The 26574-nt window shown below is 54.2% G+C and overlaps 8 protein-coding genes across 8 annotated transcripts; all 8 read left to right on the forward strand.

Moving 5' to 3' along the window:
* Nucleotides 1–2435: 2435 nt before the first annotated feature.
* Nucleotides 2436–2762, forward strand: LOC115612117 (feather keratin 1-like). The gene has a single exon (XM_030496026.1). The coding sequence runs from the start codon at nt 2436–2438 to the stop codon at nt 2760–2762; it is 327 nt and encodes a 108-aa protein (XP_030351886.1).
* Nucleotides 2763–3615: 853 nt separating this feature from the next.
* LOC115615014 (feather keratin 1-like) lies at nt 3616–3951 on the forward strand. The gene has a single exon (XM_030502617.1). It carries the CDS (start codon nt 3616–3618, stop codon nt 3949–3951), a length of 336 nt encoding a protein of 111 aa, XP_030358477.1.
* Nucleotides 3952–6613: 2662 nt separating this feature from the next.
* LOC115613069 (feather keratin 1-like) lies at nt 6614–6928 on the forward strand. Its single transcript, XM_030498105.1, has one exon. The coding sequence runs from the start codon at nt 6614–6616 to the stop codon at nt 6926–6928; it is 315 nt and encodes a 104-aa protein (XP_030353965.1).
* Nucleotides 6929–9690: 2762 nt separating this feature from the next.
* On the forward strand, nt 9691–10026 carry LOC115613044 (feather beta keratin-like). Its single transcript, XM_030498067.1, has one exon. It carries the CDS (start codon nt 9700–9702, stop codon nt 10024–10026), a length of 327 nt encoding a protein of 108 aa, XP_030353927.1. The 5' UTR covers nt 9691–9699.
* Nucleotides 10027–13267: 3241 nt separating this feature from the next.
* Nucleotides 13268–13584, forward strand: LOC115611788 (feather keratin 1-like). Its single transcript, XM_030495223.1, has one exon. The coding sequence runs from the start codon at nt 13270–13272 to the stop codon at nt 13582–13584; it is 315 nt and encodes a 104-aa protein (XP_030351083.1). The 5' UTR covers nt 13268–13269.
* A 3834-nt stretch (nt 13585–17418) lies between these two features.
* LOC115610039 (feather keratin 1-like) lies at nt 17419–17735 on the forward strand. The gene has a single exon (XM_030491005.1). It carries the CDS (start codon nt 17421–17423, stop codon nt 17733–17735), a length of 315 nt encoding a protein of 104 aa, XP_030346865.1. The 5' UTR covers nt 17419–17420.
* Nucleotides 17736–21036: 3301 nt separating this feature from the next.
* LOC115613936 (feather keratin 1-like) lies at nt 21037–21353 on the forward strand. Its single transcript, XM_030500030.1, has one exon. It carries the CDS (start codon nt 21039–21041, stop codon nt 21351–21353), a length of 315 nt encoding a protein of 104 aa, XP_030355890.1. The 5' UTR covers nt 21037–21038.
* A 2636-nt stretch (nt 21354–23989) lies between these two features.
* On the forward strand, nt 23990–24310 carry LOC115613943 (feather keratin 1-like). Its single transcript, XM_030500043.1, has one exon. It carries the CDS (start codon nt 23996–23998, stop codon nt 24308–24310), a length of 315 nt encoding a protein of 104 aa, XP_030355903.1. The 5' UTR covers nt 23990–23995.
* The last annotated feature ends 2264 nt before the right edge of the window (nt 24311–26574 follow it).

Here is a 26574-nt window from a genome sequence, read left to right on the forward strand (position 1 = left end):
ACAATTCCAGGGAGCTGACATCAGTGACTCTTCCCTTATCCACCAATGCCGTGGCTCCATCGTAGAAGACCACCAAATTTGTTCAGACGCAATTTACCCAACATGAAGCCGTGGTAGATGTCAGTGATCCCGTTTTTCTTTTCCATGTGCCTTGGCATAGTTTCCAGGACAAACTGCCCCATGATCTCTCCAGGTACCGAGGTCACATTCACCTGCCCTGAATTAACCCGGCTCCTCTTTTCCACCCTTTTAAAATTGAGGTCTATCATCTGCCACTTGCCTGGTGGCATCTGCATCACTTTGGCCAGCTCATTAAAGAGGGTGGTAAACAGTGTTGGGCCCACATCCCTGTCCTAGAATACGCCAATGCTAACTGGATGCAGTAACCGACTGCATCCAACTACACTTTGTGCCACCCATCACAAGCCTCTGTGACCAGACCTTTAACCACTTGGCAGTCCACCATACTGGCAACTAACATAACAGCTACTTCTCAGCTTTTAGATGAACATGCTAGAGAAGAAAGCATCATGGCTTTAAAAAAAACTCATGGTAAACACCAGCCATGGCTCTGTCCTTGTTCACAAGACAAACACATCAATGTAGAAGGCACAGAGGTCAATCAAGCATGACTTCCACTTTGCAAACCCACGCTGATGACTCCCCATCACTTTCTTGTTTTTCATGGCACTGGCACTTGTTTCCAGGACGATTTCCACCATCCCCTTTCCACAGGTACAAAATCAGATTCAAGAGCCTCTACTTTCCCTCTTCTTCCTTACTGTCTTCTTCAATACAGGGGACCTTTGTGAGCTCTCTTCTAGCTTTCAGAGAATGAACCCAAGCACTATCACCTTTCAAAAATAATCAAGATGGGCCTCCCAGGCACATCAGCCAGCTCCCTCAGCATTTGTAGCTAGGAAGCGTCATAGCATAGAGACTTTCATACATCCAGGCCCAAATCACTCCCTCTTACCTCCTTTCATTTTCCTAAGCCACAAGAACAGCTCACCTGACAATCAGCCTGTAACACACTCCACTTGGTTGAATTAGCTCAGGCCTTGGAAGTCATTAAGCTGTCAGCATGCAGCCACCACCAACAGGACTCGGCCTCACCAGCGCACAGCATCTTCACCTCCAGTCCCCTGGTCAATCCTCAAATCCACTTTCTGCCCATTAAACATTCTGCAGAGAAGAGACCTCACGCCTTTGTACCTACCCTAACGTAAGTATCTTAAAGGCCCTGGCCCATCAGCCTCCCCAAGCTGATGCTCCTAGCACCCCTCTCCCTCTCAACACACTCACGGACTCACACAGAAACTCACCTGCCCTTCTAAGGTGCTCACATCAAGCAACGTGCCACGTCAGAGCCCAGGCTAAAAATATGTCAGCTCAAACTAATGGAAGTGGTGTGGAGGGGCCAACACAATACTTTGGGGAGCCTGGCAGAGGTACCCACATCACAGTGACTGCCAGACATGAACCAGGGTTACTGGGACAATGGCCTGCTCACACAAACAGCCCTCCTGGACCTGCTTGAAACATCAACCACACGGGCAGCCCCAAAGGCAATAACCCCAAGCAGGCAGCCTCCTTCCTTCCAGCTACAACCTCACAAGCCAGAGGGGCACCAAGACAGCCACAGAGCTCACCCAATGGAAAAGGACAGGCCTAAAGACAGGCTTAGCAACCTGGCAGAAAGGTGCAGAGGGACCCAATGCAATGGAAGGGGCAGTTCCTCACGGCCAGCACAGCTCCAAAGCACAGACCAGCCTGACAGGGCTGCACGTCCATGGGGCCCCCTCTTCACAACACACCCGCAAACCACACCACACGAGTGCCATGGGATGACCTCACTGATGACACCACACCTCTCCAGAGCTTTGTTGGCATGTTTTGCACAATCTCTTACGCGCCATCGACACCAAGCTTTTGACCTCTCATACTCACACTTGAAAGCTGCCGCCAAGGCCAGATGGACGTATCCTCAACTCAAGGATGCGAAATTGCAGAATTACAGGAAGGAAAACGCAACCACGACAAATTGCTTGCAAGGATTTGACATGCACCCGCTGCTTGCACAAACATGCTGTCATGCACAAAGACTGTCTTAGCCCCCTCGGGCACTCAGGGACCAGCATAAAAGCCAGCCCAGCGCCTCTGTCCCTCACTCGCCTCTGCTGACGCCTTCTCCTGCGCACTCAACAAGGTGAGCCTCAAGCCCCTTGCCCTCCTGCTCCTGCGCCCCCCGGCCCGGCTCTTCCAGCATGCTCTGCCCCCAGCCTCAGCACCCCTGACACCTCCCCAGCCCCACACCAGCCTCCCCACTGCCTCGCACTCCTGCAGCACCACCCCTCACACCCCCACGCCCCTGCACTTTTCACACACCCTCTCTTCTCTTCTCTCCTCTCCCAGGGCCCCTCCACACCACACACATGGCCTGCTACGACCTCTGCCACCCCTGCGGACCCACCCCGCTGGCCAACAGCTGCAACGAGCCCTGTGTCAGGCAGTGCGAGGACTCCCGTGTCGTCATCCAGCCTTCCACCGTGCTGGTCACCCTGCCAGGACCCATCCTCAGCTCCTTCCCCCAGAGCACCGCCGTCGGATCCTCCTCATCGGCTGCCGTGGGCAACGTCCTCAGCTCCCAGGGAGTGCCCATCTCCTCTGGGGGCTTCGGCTATGGCCTTGGCTATGGCCTCGGCTACGGCTTCAGAGGCCTGGGCTGCTACGGCGGTGGAAGAGGCCGCAACATCTGCTAAGGGCCCTTGACAGCACCCTGACACCAACCACTCACACCATGAAAGCAACGGCAAGGATTGAAGATGCACTTCTGGGCTCTTCCTGACACATGGACCTGCCATCCATAGCTCCTCCTCAAGGTATCAAGAGATGAAGCAGGGCAGGGGGCCATCCCCTTCTGTCTGGTAACATGGCCCATGGACCTCCTCCTCCTCTCCTCCTTCCTTTTTTTTATCACTCCTTTACTATGTCCAGTGCTCTATGCTGCAACCACTGTCTCACAAATGAAACTCTATCAGGCAACCTCCAGTGGGCTGCTCCTACTGCAGGGCATGAAGACCTCCGTGCTCCGGCAAAACCTGATGCAAGCAGAAGACCACAGTGGATGGTCGTCCTACTTATGTCTTAGACCAATTCCCTTCCACCTGTGCTTTTACATTTTCAGTCTTTTGCCTCAATAAAGTTCTCCTGCATTCCAGCCTGAGATGCCTCCTCTTCCTTTCTTCTACCAAGGTGCATCTGACCTCACATGGCACAAAGCAAAGTTTTAACAGGCCGTCGGTGTGGGTGGAAAAGTGCCATTAAGACCTCTCCTAGGAAACCATGCAATAGTAGAATGTTTGTGCTATAAGGGAACTTAAACCACACCTAGTTCCAACCCCCCCCACCACCATGGGCAGGGATGCTTTCTGCTACAAGGGGTCGCACAAAGCCCTGTCCATACTGGCCTTGAACACGAGCAGCGCCACAGCCCCACACCAGCCTCCCCACTGCCTCGCGCTCCTGCTGAACCACCCCTTATACCCCCATGCCCCTCGACTTTCCACACACTCTCCTCTCCTCTCCTCGCCCAGGGGCCTCCACACCACACACATGGCCTGCTACGACCTCTGCCGCCCCTGCGGACCCACCCCGCTGGCCAACAGCTGCAACGAGCCCTGTGTCAGGCAGTGCGAGGACTCCCGCGTCGTCATCCAGCCTCCCGCCGTGCTGGTCACCCTGCCAGGACCCATCCTCACCTCCTTCCCCCAGAGCACCGCCGTCGGATCCTCCTCATCGGCTGCCGTGGGCAACGTCCTCAGCTCCCAGGGAGTGCCCATCTCCTCTGGCGGATTCGGCTATGGCCTTGGCTACAGCTTCGGCTATGGCTTTGGAGGCCTGGGCTCTTACGGTGGTGAAGAGGCTGCAACATCTGCTAAAGGCCCTTGATAGCACACCTCATACCACTCACCTATGCAGTATAAGACACGGCAAGGACTGAGGATGCACTTCTGGCCTCTTCCTGACACACATATGTGCTGTCCCCAGGTCCTGGTCTCCAGTCACCAAGAGAGGAAGCAGGGCAGGGGCCAATCTGTCCTGCACCGTAACATGGCCCATGGACCATCTCTTCTGACATTTCCTTCTTTGCATCACTCCGTTTGCTAGGTCCAGTACTCCCTGTTGCAACCAGCATGTCACAAGCTAAAAAGCATCAGGGGACCTCTACTGAGCTCTTCCATATTCAGGGCAGGAAGACCTCAGTGCTCTGACAAAATATACTGCAAACAGCAGAACTGAGTGGCTGATTGTCCTACTTGCATCTTAGACCAGCTCTCTTCCACCTTATTCTTCTATGTTTTCACTCTCTTGCTTCAATAAAGTTCTCCTGCATCCCAGCCTGTGACGCCTCCTCCTCCTTTCTTCTACCAAGGTTCTTCCAACTTCACGCAGAACAAAGTCAGGGATCAAAAGGTTCTCCATGTGGGTGCAAAAACGCCCTAAGTCTTCTCCTGGGAAATATGCCACCACAACCAACAAAGACTGGCTCCTGGATTGCTTCCGCAATGTGGTACAGTGGTTTGAGCCACCAGTGGCTCAAACAGAGTCTTCAACATGACAACACTCACCTGAGCATGCCTCTGACGAAGTTGCCCCAGCCTAATGAGCACATCTGGCTGGGGGCCCAAGGCCACACATACAGGGATTTATGGCCCCTTACCCCCTTGCTGCGGGGACCATGCATAACCCCATAAAGTGTGCCAGGTCATCACCCTCCTTGCTCTGGGTTCCTCCTCTGACCCCAGTGTGGGTCCTTGTTGCACTGATCCTGGATGCACGGTTCCCATTCAATTTACATCAGAGTCTGAAGTCAATGGTCTCACCTTGCTATGGGGTCCAAAACTGATGCCTTTGGGCCTGCCTTGGACACCAGCCCCTCTTCACTGCAGGCTCCAACAGTGACCCATGCAGGGGGTCTCCGGACCACCATCCTCCCTGCTGCAGAGCCTCTGGAACACCTCTGCAGGGGACCCCAAGCCACCATCCCTCTGCTCTGTGGTCACACTGAAAGCCCGCAGTATGAGGTCACAATCCTCCTCACCTTGGCTCAACGAGGCCCCGCATGGCACACTGGGGACAAGATGCAGGAACATGCCTGTCACCCTGTTCTCCTGTGAAGATGGAGCTTTGTGGTGGTTTGACGTTAGCTCGGCACCAAGCGCTCACTGAGCTGCTCTGTCACTCCTCTTCCTCAACTGGATCAGGGGAGAAGAATAAGACTAAAGACTCCGGAGTCAAGATAAGAACGTGGAGATCACTCACCAGTTTCTAGTGGCAGCAAAACAGACTTGAGATGGGGAAATTAATTTGTCAAAATCAAAATCAGAGGAGAAAAATAAGAAATTAATCAACTCTTAAAACACTTTCCCCAACCCTTCCCTTCCTTAAATATCAGCTTCTGTCCCGAATTACTTACTACCTCGTCCAAATGGCACAGGGCGTTGCGGAATGGGCATTGTGGTCAGTTCAACATACATTGTCTCTGCCACTCCTTTCTCCTCACACTTTTAACTTGCTCCATTGTGGGGTCACTACGATGGAAAGAACCCTCCATGATCTTACCCAACATGGGTCCTTCTCACATCTATTGGACATCTATTGGACATGGGGAAAGCTTCTGGCATCTTCTCACAGAAGCCACCATGGCAGACCCACGGCTACCAAAACCTTTCTACATAAACCCAAAACAACCAGTGACATCCTTACAAACAAAAAGGGCACCAGGACACCCACAGAGCTCACCCAATGGAAAAGGACAGGCCTAAAGACAGGCTTAGTGACCTGGCAGCAAGGCAGGGAGGGACTGAACATGATAGAAGGGGCAGCTGCTCATGGCGAGCACAGCTCCAGGGCCCAGACCAGCCTGACAGGGCTGCATGGGCATGGGGCCTCCTCTTCACAACGGACCCACAAACCACACCACAAGAGTGCCACCGGATGACCTCACTGATGACACCCCACCTCTCCAACGCTTTGGTCTCCTACCTGGCCAAAAAGATGCCAACAGCACCGAGCCATTGGCCTTTAATACTTGCACTTAAAATTGCCGCCAGAGCCAGATGGACACGTCCTCAACAGGACGACTTGCAAAGGGAGCGTTGTGGGAAGGAAAACATGAGCCAGCTCATGACTTGCCAGGCTGTGGCACACACCAGCTGCGGGCTGACAAATGCTGCCATGCGCAAAGATGTCCCGCCCCTCGGGGACCAGCATAAAAGCCGGCCCAGCGCCTCTGTCCCTCACTCGGCTCTGCTGACGCCTTCTCCTGCGCACTCAACAAGGTGAGCCTCAAGCCCCTTGCCCTCCTGCTCCTGCCCCCCATGACCCGGCTCTTCCAGCACACTCTGCCCCCAGCCTCAGCACCTCTGACACCTCCCCAGCACCACAGCCCCACACCAGCCTCCCCACTGCCTCGCCCTCCTGCAGCACCACCCCTCACACCCCCACGCCCCTCCACTTTCCACACACCCTCTCTCCTCGCCTCTCCTCTCTTCTCTCCTCTCCTCTTTTCCTCTCCTCTCCTCTCCCAGGGCCCCTCCACACCACACACATGGCTTGCTATGACCTCTGCCGCCCCTGTGGACCCACCCCGCTGGCCAACAGCTGCAACGAGCCCTGTGTCAGGCAGTGCGAGGACTCCCGCGTCGTCATCCAGCCTCCTGCCGTGCTGGTCACCCTGCCAGGACCCATCCTCACCTCCTTCCCTCAGAGCACCGCTGTCGGATCCTCCTCATCGGCTGCCGTGGGCAACGTCCTCAGCTCCCAGGGAGTGCCCATCTCCTCTGGCGGATTCGGCTACGGCCTTGGCTACGGCTATGGAGGCCTGGGCTGCTACGGCGGCAGAAGAGGCTGCAACATCTGCTAAGGTCCCTCGACAGCACCCTGACACCAACTGCTTACACCACAGAAGCAATGGGACGGATTGAGGATGCATTTCAGGGCTGTTCCTGACATGTGATCCCCCCATCCACAGCCCTTCCTTTCAAGGCACCAAGAGAGGAAGCAGGGCAGCCTGCCAGCCCATACCACCTAAAAACATGGCTCATAAACCTCCTCCTCTCCTCCTTCCTTTATTCATCGCCACTTTGGCTATGTCCAGTACTTTCTGCTGCTAAGACCATCTCACAATCCAAACACCTTTGGGGACCTCCAGTGGGCTTCTCCTGCTGGAGGGCAGTAAGATTTCAGTGCTCTGGCAACATCTGCTCCAAGCAGAAGACCACAGCTGGTGTTCACCTTACTTGCACCTCTAGACTGGCTCCCTTCCACCTTGTGCTTTATCTTTTCATTCTTTTGCCTCAATAAAGTTCTCAGTAAAGTTGTCCAGCCTGAGACGTCTCCTCTTCCTTTTTTCTACATAGGCTTTTTCAGCCATACCCAGCTCAAAGCCAGGGCTCAACAGGCCACCGGGTTGGGTGGAAAAGGGCCACTAGGTCTCTGCCAGGAAATCTGCCACCACAACCAGCAACAACACAGACTAACACACTGGGGGCTTCCATATCGTGACCCACCCTATCACCGGCTTACAGGCTTCAACCTGACAATGCTACCGTGTGCATATCACTGGTGAAGACTCCCTTTCCAAGCCCATCTTGACTAACTCTCCTCCCTGGCGTGACTTTCCAGCCGTTCCAGCAAACAGAATCACAGAATCATTTAGTTTGGCAGAAAACTCTGGATGAAGAGAAGATGCTTCGACCCTCCTGCTCAAGCAGGGTCAGGTCCAGCAGTTAATCCAGGACCATGGCCAGTCGGGTTTTCAGTAGCTCTCAGCATGGAGACTCCACCACCTCTTACGCTCTCTTTGACCATGCTCACACTGGAAAAACATTGCCTTCTTGGTCCATGATATTCCATCTGTTTTCCCTTGTGCCCACAGTCTCTTGCCCTTCCACTGCTCACAAGCTTCTGGGCCACATCGGCCACAGCCTGTCACCTTCTTGTCCTTCCTGGGCTTGGCAGTGCCTTCCAGAACAATTGCCTTCATCACCTTCCCCAGGAACATGATATGCCTCACCAGTCTTTACTTACCCCAATCCTGACTCTTGATTGTCTCCAATTACAGGGGGTTTAAGCTCTATTCCAGTCTACTGGAACAGCTCCCAGGACCCATGATCCTTCCAAGTTCATGGAGATTGTCCTCCCAAGGGCATCAGCCAGCTCACTCAGCCTTTATGGCTATGACCAGTCAGACCATACTTATATCTACATATAAGTAATTTTAGCTGCATAGCACAGCTTCCTAACTCACTTCATCTTCCTCAGCAACAAACACTTCTCACCTGACACACAGCCTGTAAACACTCACGTCTGCTCAGGTGGGGCAAGCCTTGCCATTCAGCAGCCCTTTGGCATGCAGGCACAACCACAAGGGCCTCAGCTTTCCAGCCTCATGCTGCATGATCACCTCCAGCTCCCCCTGGCAGCCTCCAAAATCTTTGATCCTGCCAGACATCTTTCATGAAAATGGCCTCAACCCTTGACACTCCCCCAAGTAAAGACCCCAAAGGCCCTGGCTCATGACCAGTCCTGACTGCTGCTTCAGCTCCACCTCTGACTCAAGACACACTCACAGACACAAGCAATGTTTCGCATCAAAGCGCAGGCGGCGAATGTGCCTGACCCAGATAAGGTCCCAGATAAGAGGAGCACTGTGCAAGCCCATCTTGACTAGCTGGGCAACACTAGGCCAGGTACAACTTCACGAGCCATGGATGCACCAAGACACCCAGAGAGTTCACCAGTGGGAAAGGACAGGCCTAAAGAAATGGTTAGCGACCTGGCAGCAAGGTGGGGAGGGACTGAACATGATGGAAGGGGCAGCCCTTCATGGCCAGCACAGTTCCAAAGTCCAGACCAGCCTGACAGGGCTGCACAGACATGGGGCCCCCTCTTCACAACACACCCACAAACCACACCACACGAGTGCCACAGGATGACCTCACTGATGACACCCCACCTCTCCAACACTTTGGTTGCATGTTTTGCCAAATGCCCTGACACGCGCCATCAACACCAAGCCTTTGGCCTCTCATATTCACACTTGAAAGCTGCCGCCGGGGTCACAAGGACACATCCTCAAGAGGAGCACATGAAATTGCAAAACTGTTGGAAGGAAAACACAACCACAACTAATTGCTTGCAAGGATTTGACATGCACCCGCTGCTTGCACAAACATGCTGTCATGCACAAAGACTGTCTCAGCCCCCTCGGGCACTCTGGGACCAGCATAAAAGCTGGCCCAGCGCCTCTGTCCCTCACTCGCCTCTGCTGACGCCTTCTCCTGCGCACTCAACAAGGTGAGCCTCAAGCCCCTTGCCCTCCTGCTCCTGCGCCCCCTGGCCCGGCTCTTCCAGCATGCTCTGCCCCCAGCCTCAGCACCCCTGACGCCTCCACAGCCCCACACCAGCCTCCCCATTGCCTCGACCTCCTGCAGCACCACCCCTCGCACCCCCACGCCCCTCCGCTTTCCACACACCCTCTCTTCTCTTCTCTTCTCTTCTCTTCTCTTCTCTTCTCTTCTCTTCTCTTCTCTTCTCTTCTCTTCTCTTCTCTTCTCTTCTCTTCTCTTCTCTTCTCTTCTCTTCTCTTCTCTTCTCTCCTCTCCTCTCCCAGGGCCCCTCCACACCACACACATGGCCTGCTACGACCTCTGCCGCCCCTGCGGACCCACCCCGCTGGCCAACAGCTGCAACGAGCCCTGTGTCAGGCAGTGCGAGGACTCCCGCGTCGTCATCCAGCCTCCCGCCGTGCTGGTCACCCTGCCAGGACCCATCCTCACCTCCTTCCCCCAGAGCACCGCCGTCGGATCCTCCTCATCGGCTGCTGTGGGCAACGTCCTCAGCTCCCAGGGAGTGCCCATCTCCTCTGGGGGCTTCAGCTACGGCCTTGGCTATGGCCTTGGTTATGGCTTTGGAGGCCTGGGCTGCTACGGCGGCAGAAGAGGCCGCAACATCTGCTAAGGGCCATCAACAGCACCCTGACAGCAACCAGTCACACCATGCAAGCAACAGCAAGGATTGAGGATGCATGTCCAGGCTATTCCTGATACAGATTTGCTGCCCACAGGTCCTGCTCTCCAGGCACCAAGAAAGCAAGACAGACAGGGGACTAGCCTAGGCTGTCCATGGACATGTTACCAAGTCCATGGTAACATGGCCCATGGACCTCCTCCTCTTCTCCCATTTCCTTCTTTGCATCATTCCATCTGCTATGTCTAGCACTCTCTGTCACAAAAGCATCTCACAAGCTAAGAAAGCTTCAGGGGACCTTCATTGGGCTCCTCCCAATTCAGGGCAGGATGACCTCGGTGCTCTGACAAAATGTACTGCAAACAGAAAACCTCAGTAGGTGGCCGCCCTATTCGCACCTTAGACCACCTCTTCCAACTTATGCTTTTACATTTTCAATCTTTTGTCTCAATAAAGCTCTTCTGCACCCCAGCCTGTGATGCCTCCTCTTCCTTTCTTCTACCAAGGCTCTTCCAAATTCACACAGCACAAAAGCCAGGCCATCAGGGTGGGTAGAAAAGGGCCACAAGGTCTATGCCAGGAAACATGCCACCACAACCAGCAACAACACAGGCTGACATGTGGAGGCCTTCCAGAATATGACATAAGCCCACCACTGGTTCAAACGATTTGATGTGATAATGCTCCTCTGTGCATGCCTCTGATGAAGTGTCCCTGTGCCAGCGCACACTTGGCTAACTCTCCTGCCCAGCATGGTACTCTAACCCTCCCAAGCAATCAGAATCACACAATCATTTGGTTTGGCAGGACCCTCTGGAGAGCAGCTGATTCAACTCCCTGGCTGCAGCAGGGCCAGCTACAGCAGCTTGTCCTAGACATGCCCAGCTGGGTTTTCAGGAGCTGCCACGAAGGAAACTCCACAACCTCTTCCACTCACTGACCATCCTCACAGTGAAAAGGCCAATGTCAAATTGGCAATTCCTTCATTATCCATGGAATTCCATCTGTTTTCCCTTGTGCCCATGGCCTGACCACGAGCCTCTGGGCCCAGCCCTTCAGCCACTTTGCAGTCCACCTCACTGGGCCCTTACACAACCCGGACATTCTCCGTTTCTCCAGGAGCATGTAATGGGAGACAGCAACAAAGGCTTCCTTCAAGTACAGCTCAACAACAGACACTGCTCTACCTTTGGCCAACACACAGTGGCTTCAACAGAGAAGACATAGAGGCTGGTCAAGCACAATTTCCATTCCCAAAATCCACACCTAAAACCACAGCGCCTCACCTTGACCTTTCTGGCATGGCGGTGCTTTCCAGGAAGGTTTCTCCTCCCACCTCCATGTCTCTCTTGTTCTGGGAAGCCCAAAACTGGACACGGAACTCTGGGTGATGCTTCACCAGGGATCAGTAGAGTGTCCATTCCTCCCCTTGCTGCAAGGACCTTGGGCATCCCATGCAGGGTGCCCAGGTCACTACCCTCCTGCTCTGGGATCCTCCTCTAACCCAGGTGTGGGTCTTTGGTGCACTGACCACCTGGCTGCATGACCCCCATTCCACACATGCCAGAGTTCCCAGGTCATGGTCTCGCCTTCCTATGGGGTCCAAAACTGATGCCTTTGGGCCTGCCTTGGACACCAGCCCCTTTTCACTGCAGGGTTCAACAGTGACCCATGCAGGGGGTCTCTGGAACACCATTCTCCCTGCTCCAGAGTCTCTGGAACACCTCTGCAGGGGACCTCAAGCCACCATCCCTCTGCTCTGAGGTCACACTGACAGCCCCCAGTATGAGGTCACAATCCTCCTCACCTCTGCTCAGCGAGGACCTGCATGGCGCACTGGGGACAAGGTGGAGGAACAAACCTGTGACCCAGCATTGCTATGAAGGTGGGGCTCTCTGGTGAGTTGACCTTGTCTGGGCACCAAGTGCTCACTGACCTGCTTTATCACTCCTTTTCCTTAACTGGATAGAGGGAGGAGAATACAACGAAAGGCTTCCAAGTCGAGATAAGGACATGGAGATCACTCACAGGTTTCCAATGGCAGCAAAACAGACCTGACTCAGGGAACTTAATTTCAATTATCAAAATAAAAAGTCAGAGTAGAATTATGAGAAATAAAAGCAAATCTTGAAACACCTTCCCCCGACCCCTCCCTTCTTTAGGTTCAACTTACCTCCCGAATTACTTAGACCCTCACAAGAAATATCAGAGTGATGGGGAATTTGAGATTGTGGTCAGTTAAACACACTTCCTTCTCACACACTTTCCCTGCTCTATCTTGGGGTCCTTTCACAGGAAGCGGTCCTCCATGAACTTACCAACACAGATACTTCCAACAGGCTCTACCAGACAAGGGGGAAGTTTCAGGCATCTTCTCACAAAGCCACGTTGGCAGCCCCATGCCTACAAAATCCTTTACACATAAATACACTACTCAAAAGGACAACCTTAGAACACAAAGGACACCAAGACACCCACAGAGCTCATCCAACGGAAAAGAACAGGCATAAAGAAAGTCCTAGCAACCTGGCAGCAAGGTGGGCAGAGACTGAATGCGATGGAAGTGGCAGCCCTTCACGGCAAGCACAACTCCAAAGCCCATACCAACCAGACAGGGCTGCACGGACATGAGGCCTTCTCTTCACAACACATCCTCAAACCACACCACAAGAGCGCCACAGGATGACTTCACTAATGACACCCCACCTCTCCGATGCTTTGGTTGCATGTTCTGCCAGCTGTTAATACTTGCACTTAAAAGTTGCCACCAGGGCCAGAGGGACACATCCTCAACAGGAGGACATGCAAAGGGAGCGTTGTGGGAAGGAAAACATGAGCCAGCTCATGACTTGCCAGGCTGTGGCACGCACCAGCTGCTGGCTGACAAATGCTGCCATGCGCAAAGGCTGTCCCGCCCCTCGGGGACCAGCATAAAAGCCGGCCCAGCGCCTCTGTCCCTCACTCACCTCTGCTGACGCCTTCTCCTGCGCACTCAACAAGGTGAGCCTCAAGCCCCTTGCCCTCCTGCTCCTGCCCCCCATAACCCAGCTCTTCCAGCACGCTCTGCACCCAGCCTCAGCACCCCTGACGCCTCCCCAGCCCCACAGCCCCACACCAGCCTCCTCACTGCCTCGCCCTCCTGCAGCACCGCCCCTCGCACCCCCACACCCCTCCGCTTTCCACACACCCTCTCTTCTCTTCTCTCCTCTCCCAGGGCCCCTCCACACCACACACATGGCCTGCTACGACCTCTGCCGCCCCTGCGGACCCACCCCGCTGGCCAACAGCTGCAACGAGCCCTGTGTCAGGCAGTGCGAGGACTCCCGCGTCGTCATCCAGCCTTCCACCGTGCTGGTCACCCTGCCAGGACCCATCCTCACCTCCTTCCCCCAGAGCACCGCCGTCGGATCCTCCTCATCAGCTGCTGTGGGCAACGTCCTCAGCTCCCAGGGAGTGCCCATCTCCTCTGGGGGCTTTGGCTACGGCCTTGGCTACGGCTTCGGAGGCCTGGGCTGCTATGGTGGCGGAAGGGGCTGCAACATCTGCTAAGGGCTCTTGACAGCACCCTGGCACCAACCATCCACCCCCTGAAACCCACAAAATGGATTGATGATTCACATTCACGCCTATCCTAGCACATGGGCTCTCCATCAGTGGCTCTTCCTCATCAAGTCACCAAGAGAGGAAGCAGGGCAGGTGGCCAGCCCAGGCTGCCTGGTAACATGACCCATAGACCTCCTCCTATTCTTCCATTTCCTTCTCTGCATCACCCCATCTGCTATGCCCAGGACGCTGCTGCAAATACCTTTGACAAGCCAAAGACAATAGCATGACCTCTGCTGGGCTGTTCCCACTACAGACCAGGAAGATCTCAATGCTCTGGAAAACCTACTGCAAGCAGAACACCTTGGCTGATGGTTACACTATTGCAACTCAGACAAGATCCTTCCTACCTGGTGCTTTTACCTTTTCACTCTTTTGCCTCAATAAAGTTCTCTTGCATCCCAGCCTGAGATGCCTCCTCTCCCTTTCTTCTATCAAGGTTTTTAAGTTGACGTGGCACAAAGCCAGGCGCCAACATGCCTTTGTGGTGGGTGGCAAAGGGCCACAAGGCCTCTCCTAGGAAATATGTCACCACAACCGCAACAACACAGACTGGCACCACTGAGTGCTCACCACTGGGTAGGCTTCCGGCAGTGACACAAGCACATCACTGGCTCAGGCAAATGATATAACTGGGCAAAGTTCCCAATGACCGGAAGAAGGGAAATATAACCCTCATTTTCCAGCTGGGGAAAAGGGAAGACCCAGGAAACTACAGACCAGGCAGGCTCACCTCTGCGCCTGGCAAAATCTTGGAGCAGATTCTCCTGGGAAGCATGCTGAGGCACATGAAAAACAACGAGGTGGTTGGTGACAGCCACATGGCTTCACTAAGGGCACATCCTGCCTGGCCAATTTGGTGGCCTTCTGTGATGGGACTACAGAACTGATGGATAGGGGCAGAGCAGTTGACGTCATCTACCTGGACTTGTGCAAAGCATTTGACACTGTCCCGCATGACATCCTTGTCTCTAAACTGGAGACGCATCAATTTGATGGATGGACCACTCAGTGGATAAAGAATTGGCTGGATCGCCGCATGCAGAGAGTTGTGGTCAACGGCTCATTGTCCAATTAGAGGCTTGTAATGAGTGGTGTCCCTCAGGGACTGGTGTTGGGACCGATCCTGTTCAACATCTTTGTCAATAACATGGACATGGACAGTGGGATTGATGTGCCCTCAGCCAGTTTGCCCATGACACTAAGCTGTGTTGTTCGGTTGATGCGCTGGAGCGAAGGGATGGGATCCAAGAAGGACCTTGGCACGCTTGAGAGTTGAGCCAATGCCAACCTCACGAAGTTCAACCAAGCCAAGTGCAAAGTCCTTAACCTGGGTTGGGGCAATCGCAGGCACAGCTACAGGTTGGGCAGAGAAGTGATTCGGAGCAGCCCTGCAGAGAAGGATTTGGGGATGTTGGTCGATGAGAAACTGAATGTAAGCCAGCTGCAGTGTGCACTCGCAGGCCAGAAACCAACAGTGTCCTGGGCTGCATCAAAAGGAGCGTGACCAGCGGGTCGAAGGACGTGATCCTGCCCCTCTACTCTGCTCTCAGGAAACCCTACTTGGAGCAATTTGTGCAGTTCTGGTGTCCTCAACATAAGAAGGACATGGAGCTGTTGAAGCAAATCCAGAGGAGGGCCACGAGGATAATAAGGCGGCTCGAGCACCTCCCATATGAAGACAAGCTGAGAAAGTTGGGGCTGTTCAGCCTGGAGAAGAGAAGCTGTGTGGAGATCACATAGCAGCCTTCCAGTATCTGAAGGGGGCCTACAAGGATGCTGGAGAGGGACTCTTCATCAGGGACTGTGGCAATAGGACAAGGGGTGATGGGTTCAGACCTAAACAGGGGAAGTTCAGATTAGATATAAGGAAGAAGTTCTTTACTGCGAAGGTGGAAAGGCACTGGAACAGGTTGCCCAAAGAATGGTAAACGTTCAATCCATCTCCAGTGTTCAAGGCCAGGTTGATGCAGCTCAGCAGACCACTGGCTTTCTGGGATGAGAGCACACACACATTGCCACCTCATATGCAAATGTGCCAACAGTACACTAAATACCACTGCCCATGTCCCTGACAAAGACATGACATAATACTGGTCCCAGTATGGATCCCTGAGGGACACCACTCAGCATGGGTCTCGACGCAGACATCGAGCTCTTGGCTGCAACCCTTTGAATGTCACCATCGAGCCAATTTCTTGTCCACCAAGAGATCTGCTCATCAAATCCATGCCTTTCTCCATTTTAGACACAAGGATATTGAGTGGGACAGCATCAAATGCTTTGCACAAATACAGGTAGAGGACAGCAGTCGCTCTTCCCTTACCCACCAATGCTGCAACACCGTCACAGAAAACTGTCAAATTTTAGGCGCAATTTGCCCTCAGATAAGCCGTGGTGGCTATCAGGGATCAACTCTCCCTTTTCCATGTGCCTTGGCAAAGTCTCCAGGACAGTCTGCCCAATAATATTGCAACAAGGTGACACTGGACGGCCTGTTGTTAACCCAGGTCCTTCCTTTCTACCTTATTACAAATGAGGGTAAATGACCCTGATATAAATGAGTGACCCCACAGCTGTCAGCTTCCTGTGGGCTCAGTCTATCAGAATGACCAGGTCATTAATGAGGGTGGTGAACAGTGTTGGACCCACATCTGAGTCCTTGGCTACATCACCATTGATTTGCTTCCAAATGGACTTTGTGTCACTCATCACAAGCTTCCAGGCGCAGCCCTTCAACTGCTTGGCAGTCCACAGTAATGGCCACTTAAACAACGGGTACTTTCTCAGCTTGTAGATAACCATGCAAGAAAAGAAAGCATCATAGGCTTTAATAGAGCTTTCTTGAGAGGGATCTCCCAAGGACATCAGCCAGCTCCCTCAGCATTTGTGTTATGACCTGTCAGGCCACACACACTTGCCTACAACCAGTCCCAAAGCACCCTGTATTACGTCCCTTCATCTTTCTCAGCAACAAGCACAGCTCACCTGAAAATCAGCCTGAAAAACACTCCCCTGGGATGCATTGGGTATGAACGTGTCAGTAAACAACAAGAACAGGGCAGAGAGGGATGGGATGTGGCTTAAGTGCCAGCCCCTCATGGTCAGCACACCTCCAAAGCCCAGACCAGCCTGACAGGGTTGTGAGGACAAGGGGGGCCCTCTTCACAACACACCCGCAAACCACACCACACGAGCGCCACAGGATGACCTCACTGACAACACCCCACCTCTCCGATGGCTGCTTGTTCTGCCCTTCCTGACACATGCCAGTAACAACAAGACACTGCCCTTTAAAACTTGTATTTGAAAGATGCCGCCAGGGCCAGAAGGACACGTCCTCAATAGGAGAAGACATGAAATTGCAAAACTGTAGGAAGGAAAACAACCACAATTAATTGCTTACAAACCTGTGGCACGCACCAGTTCCTTGCTGACAAATGCTGCCATGCGCAAAGGCTGTCCCGCCCCTCGGGGACCAGCATAAAAGCTGGCCCAGCGCGTCTGTCCCTCACTCGCCTCTGCTGACGCCTTCTCCTGCACACTCAACAAGGTGAGCCTCAAGCCCCTTGCCCTCCTGCTCCTGCCCCCCATGACCCGGCTCTTCCAGCACGCTCTGCACCCAGCCTCAGCACCCCTGACGCCTCCCCAGCACCACAGCCCCACACCAGCCTCCCCACTGCCTCGACCTCCTGCAGCACCGCCCTCCACACCCCCACATCCCTCCACTCTCCTCACACCGTCTCTTCTCTCCTCTCCCAGGGCCCCTCCACACCACACACATGGCCTGCTACGACCTCTGCCGCCCCTGCGGACCCACCCCGCTGGCCAACAGCTGCAACGAGCCCTGTGTCAGGCAGTGCGAGGACTCCCGCGTCGTCATCCAGCCTTCCACCGTGCTGGTCACCCTGCCAGGACCCATCCTCACCTCCTTCCCCCAGAGCACCGCCGTCGGATCCTCCTCATCGGCTGCCGTGGGCAACGTCCTCAGCTCCCAGGGAGTGCCCATCTCCTCTGGGGGCTTCGGCTACGGCCTTGGATATGGCTTTGGAGGCCTGGGCTGCTATGGTGGCGGTAGAGGCTGCTACCCCTGCTAAGGGCCCTTGACAGCACCCTGACACCAACCACTTACACCATGGAAGCCACAGCAAGGACTGAGGACAAACCTTTGGACCAATGCTAGTACATGGACTCAACATCTACAGCTTCTCCTCTCAAGGCACAATGAAATCAAGCAGAGAACGTGCCCAGCCCATGCTACCAGGAACCACGGCCCATGAACATCCTTCTCTTCTCCAGCTTCCTTCTCTGCATTGGTCCTTCTGCAATGTTCACCCCACTCTCCTGCAAACACCTTCTCACGGGACAAAGCCCACAGGGTACTAACCTTGTGGCATTCACACTGTGCAGCACAAAGATCTCAGGGCCCTGGCAAATAGCTACTACATGAAGTGTCTTGTTGTAGCCTCACTTCACATCTCACTGGTTCCCTTCCTTCCACTTGGTGCTCCGGCCTTTTCACTGTGTTTATACTCAATAAACTTCTCCTGCATCCCAGCCTCAGGCCCTTCCTATTCATTTCTTTCCTAAAGGCTCATCCAGTCTCACCCAGCACAATCACAGGGCTAAACAGGCCATCAGGGTGCTTAAAACGGCACCTCAACACCTCTCTATGGAACAGTAGCACCAGCACCACGATCAACTGGCACTCAGGGAGCTTCCAGACCAGCACTCCAGCTCTTTGCCTACCTAAACAAAAGCTTCGAAACACTGATGCACTTCCACCTTTGACACAAGCTCCTCATGTGTGCTGGGTTACCACTGCCTGGATGCCTGGAGCCCACTAAGCCGCTCTATCACTCTCCCTCCCCAAATAGAAAGGACAGAGATAATATGACAAAAGCTTCGTGGGTCCAGATACCCACCAAGTGGCCCATCCTTCAATTCCACCTCTCTCCATTTCAGAGACAAGGTTGTTGTGTGGCATAGTATCTAATGCTTTGCACAAGCCCAGCCAGATGATGACGGTTGCTCTTCCTATACCCACCAATGCTGTAATGCCATCATAGGAAGACACAAAACTTGCCAGGCACAATTTACCCACCATGTAGCCATGGTGTCTGTCAGTGATCACCTTTGTCTTTTCCATGTGCCTTGGCATAGTTTCCAGGACAAACAGTTCCATGATCTCTCCTCTCACAGAGGTGACGTTGACCAGACTTGAATTAACCTGGGTCTCTATTTCCACCTTTTTAACAATGAAACTAATATCTGCCAACTTGCTGGGTGAGGACTTGATCACACTGGCCAGGTTCTTAATGAGACTGCTGGACAGTGGTGGTCCCATATCCATCTCCTACACCACTTGAGACTTGCCTCCAACTGGACTTTGTGCCACTCATCACAAGCCCCTGGGCCCAGCACTTCAACCACATGGCAGCCCACTGCACGGGCCCCACACGACAGGTACTTTGTCAGTTTGTCGATGAGGATGCGAGCGGTGAAACTGTCAAGGACTTGACAAAGAAAACTGAGGTAAACTCCAGCCACAGCTCTCTCCTTATCCACAGTGATGGGCACTTCCACACAGAGGAGGCAGAGTTCCATCAAGCAAGGTTTACCATTTGCAAATATACGCTGAAGACTTCACATCAACTTCTCATCATTCCTGGCATTTGCAGTCCTTTCTGGGAAGATTTCGTACCTCACATTCCACAAGAACAAGATCGGACTCAAAAGCCTCTAGTTTCCCGGTTCTTCCTTCCTATTCTTCTTCAAAAGAAGAGGCCATTCAGCCCTCTTCTAGTTTTCAGGAACCACTTCCAGGCACTACTAATTTTTCTAAGATACATGAGACACGCCTCCCAAGGACAACAGGCAGCTGACTCAGCATTCTTGGTTACCTTCATGCCCCAGGGACTTCCATATATCCAGTCCAAAAGCTCTCCCTCTTACCTCCCTTCAATTTCCTCAACCACAAAACAGCTCACCTGACAATCAGCCTGCAAAACACTCACCTTGGCTGAACTGGGACAGGCCTTGCCAGTCATCAACCCTTCAGCATGAATCCACCACCAACAGGGCCTTGGCTCTGCAGCCATATGAAGCATCTTTGCATCCAATCCCCCATCAATCTTCAAATCAAGTTTCTCCCGTAAACACTGAGCAGAGAAATGGCCTCACCCCCTGGCACTATCTCCGTTAAAGACCACAAAACCTGGCCTGCCATCTCCTCTGGCAACTGCTACCGGCTGCCTCTTCCATGTGGCATCCTCATGACCTTTACAGAACCTCAAGTGCCCTTGTGAGGTGCCCTACATCAAGCGATGTGTCACACCAGAGCCCAGACTGAAAATGTGCCAGACCCACATAAGTGGACAGCTATCAAGGGGCTTCCACAGAACTCTGGGGAGACTGCAGGGGTACCCACATCACAGGGCTCACTCACTCTGAACCAGGGAGAAAAGGACAATAGCCTGCTCTCACAAACATCCCTCCTCTGTCTGCTTGCATCGCCAACCCCTGGGAAAGGCCCAATGGATCACAAGCCCAAACCAGCAGCCTCCTTTCTCCCAGCTAGAACCTCACAAGCCAGAAGGGCACCAAGAAACCCACAAGCACTCAAGGGAAAGGAAAGGACAGGCCTAAAAAAAGGCTTAGCAACATGGCAGCAAGGCAGGGAAGGACCGAGTGTGATGGAACGGGCAGCCCCACATGGCCAGCACAGCTCCAAAGCCCAGACCGGCCTGGAAGGGCTGCAAGGACATGGGGCCCCCTCTTCACAACGCGCCCACAAACCACACCACAAGAGTGCCACAGGATGACCTCACTGATGACACCCCACCTCTCCAATGCTTTCATAGTGGCTACTACCTGGCCGAAAAGATGCCATCAGCACCTAGCCATTGGCCTTTAATACTTGCACTTAAAAACTGCCGCCAGGACCACATGGACACATCCTCGACAGGAGGACATGCAAAGGGAGAGTTGTGGCAAGGAAAACACGCCCCAGCTCATGACTTGCAAGGCTGTGGCACGCACCAGCTGCTGGCTGACAAATGCTGCCATGTGCAAAGGCTGTCCCGCCCCTCGGGGACCAGCATAAAAGCCGGCCCAGCGCCTCTGTCCCTCACTCGCCTCCGCTGACGCCTTCTCCTGCACACTCAACAAGGTGAGCCTCAAGCCCCTTGCCCTCCTGCTCCTGCCCCCCATGACCCGGCTCTTCCAGCACGCTCTGCACCCAGCCTCAGCACCCCTGATGCCTCCCCAGCCCCACAGCCCCACACCAGCCTCCCCACTGCCTCGCCCTCCTGCACCACCAACACTCACACCCCCACATCCCTCCACTCTCCTCACACCGTCTCTTCTCTCCTTTCCCAGGGCCCCTCCACACCACACACATGGCCTGCTACGACCTCTGCCGCCCCTGCGGACCCACCCCGCTGGCCAACAGCTGCAACGAGCCCTGTGTCAGGCAGTGCGAGGACTCCCGCGTCGTCATCCAGCCTTCCACCGTGCTGGTCACCCTGCCAGGACCCATCCTCACCTCCTTCCCCCAGAGCACCGCCGTCGGATCCTCCTCATCGGCTGCCGTGGGCAACGTCCTCAGCTCCCAGGGAGTGCCCATCTCCTCTGGGGGCTTCGGCTACGGCCTTGGATATGGCTTTGGAGGCCTGGGCTGCTATGGCGGCGGAAGGGGCTGCAACATCTGCTAAGGGCCTTTGACAGCACCCTGACACCCAGCAACAACACCCTGCAAGCAACAGAAACGATTCAGGATGCACATCTAGACTATTCCTGACATATGGATCTGCTGTCCACAGGTCCTGCTCTCAAGGCACCAAGAGAGGAAGCAGCCCAGGGGCCAGCCCATTCTTGTCTGGTAACATGGCCCTTGGACCTCCTCCTCTTCTCTGACTTCCTTCTCTGCCTCACCCCATCTGCTATGTCCAGTACTGTGTGCCACAACCAGCACCTCACAGGATAAAGAACGTCGGGAGACCTCCAGTGGCTTCCTCCTGATTCAAGCCACGAAGACCTCGGTGCCCTGACAAAATCTACTGCAAACAACAGACTCAGTGGATGGTCGCCCTACTTGCACCTCAGACCAGTTCTCTTCCACCTTATGCTTTTACATTATCACTCTTTTGTCTCAATAAAGTTCTTCTGCATCCCAGCCTGCGACACCCCCTCTTCGTTTTTTCCACAAAGGCTCTTCCAACTTCACGCAGCACAAAGCCAGGGCTCGACAGGCCATCAGGGTGGGTGGAAAAGGACCACAAGGTATCTCCTGGGAAATGCGCTGCCACAACCAGCAACAAAACAGAGTGACAGGTGGAGGCCTTCCAGAACTTGACACAAGCCCATCACTGGCACAAACTGAGCCTTGAGCATGACAACGCTCCCCTGTTCATGCCTCTGATGGAGTCGCCCCAGGATCATGAGACCATTCGGATGGGATCCCAGGGCCACCCACACAGAGACTCACCACCTTGTACCCGCTTGCTGCGAGGACCATGGGTATCCCATGCAGGCTGCCCAGGTCACCACCCTCCTGCTCTGGGATCCTCCTCTGACCCCAGCGTGGCTCCTTGGTGCACTGACCACCTGGCTGCAAGGTCCACATTCGACACTTGCCACAGTTCCCAGGTCATGGTCTCGCCTTGCTATGGGGTCCACAAATTATGCCTTGGGGGGATCCTCAGGCCACCAGCCCCTGTTCACTGCGCAGTCCAACAGTGACCCATGCAGGTTCACTGCATCCTCCCTGCTGCAGAGTCTCTGGAACACCTCTGCAGGGGACCCCAAGCCACCATCCCTCTGCTCTGAGGTCACACTGACAGCCCCCAATATGAGGTCACAATCCTCCTCACCTCCGCTCAGCGAGGCCCTGCATGGCGCACTGGGGACAAATGCAGCAAGAAATCTGTGACCCAGCCCTGCTGTGAAGACGGGGCTCTCTGGTGGGTGGACTTTGGCTGGGCACCAAGTGCTCTCTGGGCACCAAGTGCTCACTGAGCTGCTCTTTCACTCCCCTTCCTCAACTGGATAGGAGAAGATGAATATGACAAAAGGCTCCTGAATCAAGATAAGGACATGGAGATCCCTCACAGGTTTCCACTGGCAGCAAAACAGACTTGACTCGGGGAAATTAATTTAATTTATCAAAATCAAAATCAGAGTAGAATTATGAGAAATAAAAGCAAATCTTGAAACACCTTCTCCCTCCCTTCCTCCAGCTTCACCTTCCCTCCTGAATTACATATTCCCTTCCCCGAAGCGGCACATAGGGGTGAGGAATGGGGCTTGTAGTCAGTTCAACACACATTGTTGCTAATGCTTTTTCTTCCTCGCTCTCTTCCCCTCCTCCATCCTGAGGGCCCTCCCAAGGGAAACAGCCCTCCACAAATTCACCCAACGTGGGTTCTTCAAACAGGCTCTATGAGACACGGGGGAAGCTGCTTGCATCTTCTAGCAGAAGCCACCACGGCAGCCCCAGCTACCGAAACCTTCCCACGTAAACACACTGCAACAAGTACAACCTTACAAGCATAAATAGGCACCAAGACACACACAGAGCTCACCCAGCGCGAAAGGACGGGCTTAAAGACAGGCTCAGCAACCTGGTAGCAAGGCAGGGAGAGACCGAATGCCGTGGAAGGGCAGCCCCTCACGGACAGCACAGCTCCAAAGCACAGACCAGCCTGACAGGGCTGTGAGAACATGCAGCCCCCTCTTCACAACACACCTGCAAAGCACACCACATGAGTGCCACGAGGTGACCTCACTGACGACACCCCACCTCTCCAACGCTTTGGTTGCATATTCTGCCAAGCCACCAACACCAAGCATTTGGCCTTTAATACTTGCACTTAAAAGCTGCCGCCAGGACCAGATGGACACGTCCTCGACAGGAGAACATGCAAAGGGAGCGTTGTCGCAAGGAAAACATGAGCCAGCTCATGACTTGTCAGGCTGTGGCACGCAGCAGCTGCTGGCTGACAAATGCTGCCATGCGCAAAGGCTGTCCCGCCCCTCGGGGATCAGCATAAAAGCCGGCCCAGCGCCTCTGTCCCTCACTCACCTCTGCTGACGCCTTCTCCTGCGCACTCAACAAGGTGAGCCTCAAGCCCCTTGCCCTCCTGCTCCTGCTCCCACCGGCCCAGCTCTTCCAGCACGCTCTGCCCCCAGCCTCAGCACCCCTGATGCCTCACCAGCCCCACAGCCCCACACCAGCCTCCCCACTGCCTCAAACTAATGCAGCACCACCCCTCGCACCCCCACGCCCCTCCGCTTTTCACACACTCTCTCTTCTATTCTCTTCTCTCCTCTCCCAGGGCCCCTCCACACCACACACATGGCCTGCTACGACCTCTGCCGCCCCTGCGGACCCACCCCGCTGGCCAACAGCTGCAACGAGCCCTGTGTCAGGCAGTGCGAGGACTCCCGCGTCGTCATCCAGCCTCCCGCCGTGCTGGTCACCCTGCCAGGACCCATCCTCACCTCCTTCCCCCAGAGCACCGCCGTCGGATCCTCCTCATCAGCTGCCGTGGGCAACGTCCTCAGCTCCCAGGGAGTGCCCATCTCCTCTGGCGGATTTGGCTACGGCCTTGGCTACGGCTTTGGAGGCCTGGGCTGCTACGGCGGCGGAAGGGGCTGCAACATCTGCTAAGGGCCTTTGACAGCACCCTGGCACCAACCATCCACCCCCTGAAACCCACAAAATGTATCGATGATTCACATTCAGGCCAATCCTAGCACATGGGCTCTCCTTCCATGTCTCCTCCTCATCAAGTCACCAAGAGTGGAGGCAGGGCAGGTGGCCAGCCCAGGCTGCCTGGTAACATGAACCATGGACCTCCTCTTCTTTTTCCATTCCCTTCTCTGCGTCACCCCATCTGCTATGCCCAGGACGCTGCTGCAAATGCCTTTGACAAGCCAAAGACAATAGCATGACCTCTGCTGGGCTGTTCCCACTACAGACCAGGAAGATCTCAATGCTCTGGAAAACCTACTGCAAGCAGAACACCTTGGCTGATGGTTACACTATTGCAACTCAGACAAGATCCTTCCTACCTGGTGCTTTTACCTTTTCACTCTTTTGCCTCAATAAAGTCCTCTTGCATCCCAGCCTGAGATGCCTCCTCTCCCTTTCTTCTATCAAGGTTTTTAAGTTGACGTGGCACAAAGCCAGGCCCCAACATGGCATCGTGGTGGGTGGCAAAGGGCCACAAGGCCTCTCCTAGGAAATGTCACCACAACCGCAACAACACAGACTGGCACCACTGAGTGCCCACCACTGGGTAGGCTTCTGGCAGTGACACAAGCACATCACTGGCTCAGGCAAATGATATAACTGGGCAAAGTTCCTGATGACCGGAAAAAGGGAAATATAACCCCCATTTTCCAGCTGGGGAAAAGGGAAGACCCAGGAAGCTACAGACCAGGCAGGCTCACCTCTGCGCCTGGCAAAATCTTGGAGCAGATTCTCCTGGGAAGCATGCTGAGGCACATGAAAAACAACAAGGTGGCTGGGGACAGCCAGCATGGAATCACTAAGGGCACATCCTGCCTGGCCAATTTGGTGGCCTTCTGTGATGGGGCTACAGAACTGATGGATAGGGGCGGAGCTGTTGATGTTATCTACCTGGACTTGTGCAAAGCATTTGACACTGTCCCACACGACATCCTTGTCCCTAAACCGGAGACGCATCAGTTTGATGGATGGACCACTCAGTGGATAAAGAATTGGCTGGATGGCCGCACGCACAGAGTTGTGGTCAATGGCTCATTGTCCAATTAGAGGCTTGTAATGAGTGGTGTCCCTCAGGGACTGGTGTTGGGACCGATCCTGTTCAACATCTTTGTCAATAACATGGACATGGACAGTGGGATTGATGTGCCCTCAGCCAGTTTGCCCATGACACTAAACTGTGTGGCTCGGTTGATGCGCTGGAGCAAAGGGATGGGATCCAAGAAGGACCTTGGCACGCTTGAGAGTTGAGCCAATGCCAACCTCACAAAGTTCAACCAAGCCAAGTGCAAGGTGCTTCACCTGGGTCGGGGCAATCGCAGGCACAGCTACAGGTTGGGCAGAGAAGTGATTCGGAGCAGCCCTGCAGAGAAGGATTTGGGGATGTTGGTCGATGAGAAACTGAATGTAAGCTGGCTTCAGTGTGCACTCGCAGGCCAGAAACCAACCATGTCCTGGGCTGCATCAAAAGGAGCGTGAGCAGCAGGTCGAAGGACGTGATCCTGCCCCTCTACTCTGCTCTCAGGAGACACCACTTGGAGCAATTTGTGCAGTTCTGGTGTCCTCAACATAAGAAGGACATGGAGCTGTTGCAGCAAATCCAGAGGAGGGCCACGAGGATAATAAGGAGGCTCAAGTACCTCCCATATGAAGACAAGCTGAGAAAGTTGGGGCTGTTCAGCCTGGAGAAGAGAAGCTGTGTGGAGATCACATAGCAGCCTTCCAGTATCTGAAGGGGGCCTACAAGGATGCTGGAGAGGGACTCTTCATCAGGGACTGTGGCAATAGGAGAAGGGGTGATGGGTTCAGACCTAAACAGGGGAAGTTCAGATTAGATATAAGGAAGAAGTTCTTTACTGTGAAGGTGGAAAGGCACTGGAACAGGTTGCCCAAAGAATGGTAAATGCTCAATCCATCTCCAGTGTTCAAGGCCAGGTTGATGCAGCTCAGCAGACCACTGGCTTTCTGGGATGCGAGCACACACACATTGCCACCTCATATGCAAATGTGCCAACAGTACACTAAATACCACTGCCCATGTCCCTGACAAAGAGCTGACATAATACTGGTCCCAGTATGGATCCCTGAGGGACACCACTCAGCATGGGTCTGGACGCAGACATCGAGCTCTTGGCTGCAACCCTTTGAATGTCACCATCGAGGCATCCTTATCCACCAAGAGA

The sequence above is a fragment of the Strigops habroptila genome, chromosome 1, assembly GCF_004027225.2.
Source record: "Strigops habroptila isolate Jane chromosome 1, bStrHab1.2.pri, whole genome shotgun sequence".
Lineage (NCBI taxonomy): Eukaryota > Metazoa > Chordata > Aves > Psittaciformes > Psittacidae > Strigops > Strigops habroptila.

What these genes read in the sequence shown, in the direction of transcription:
- LOC115612117 (XM_030496026.1), top strand. Translation starts at nt 2,436, where the DNA reads ATGGCCTGCTACGACCTCTGCCACCCCTGCGGACCCACCCCGCTGGCC.
- LOC115615014 (XM_030502617.1), top strand. Translation starts at nt 3,616, where the DNA reads ATGGCCTGCTACGACCTCTGCCGCCCCTGCGGACCCACCCCGCTGGCC.
- LOC115613069 (XM_030498105.1), top strand. Translation starts at nt 6,614, where the DNA reads ATGGCTTGCTATGACCTCTGCCGCCCCTGTGGACCCACCCCGCTGGCC.
- LOC115613044 (XM_030498067.1), top strand. Translation starts at nt 9,700, where the DNA reads ATGGCCTGCTACGACCTCTGCCGCCCCTGCGGACCCACCCCGCTGGCC.
- LOC115611788 (XM_030495223.1), top strand. Translation starts at nt 13,270, where the DNA reads ATGGCCTGCTACGACCTCTGCCGCCCCTGCGGACCCACCCCGCTGGCC.
- LOC115610039 (XM_030491005.1), top strand. Translation starts at nt 17,421, where the DNA reads ATGGCCTGCTACGACCTCTGCCGCCCCTGCGGACCCACCCCGCTGGCC.
- LOC115613936 (XM_030500030.1), top strand. Translation starts at nt 21,039, where the DNA reads ATGGCCTGCTACGACCTCTGCCGCCCCTGCGGACCCACCCCGCTGGCC.
- LOC115613943 (XM_030500043.1), top strand. Translation starts at nt 23,996, where the DNA reads ATGGCCTGCTACGACCTCTGCCGCCCCTGCGGACCCACCCCGCTGGCC.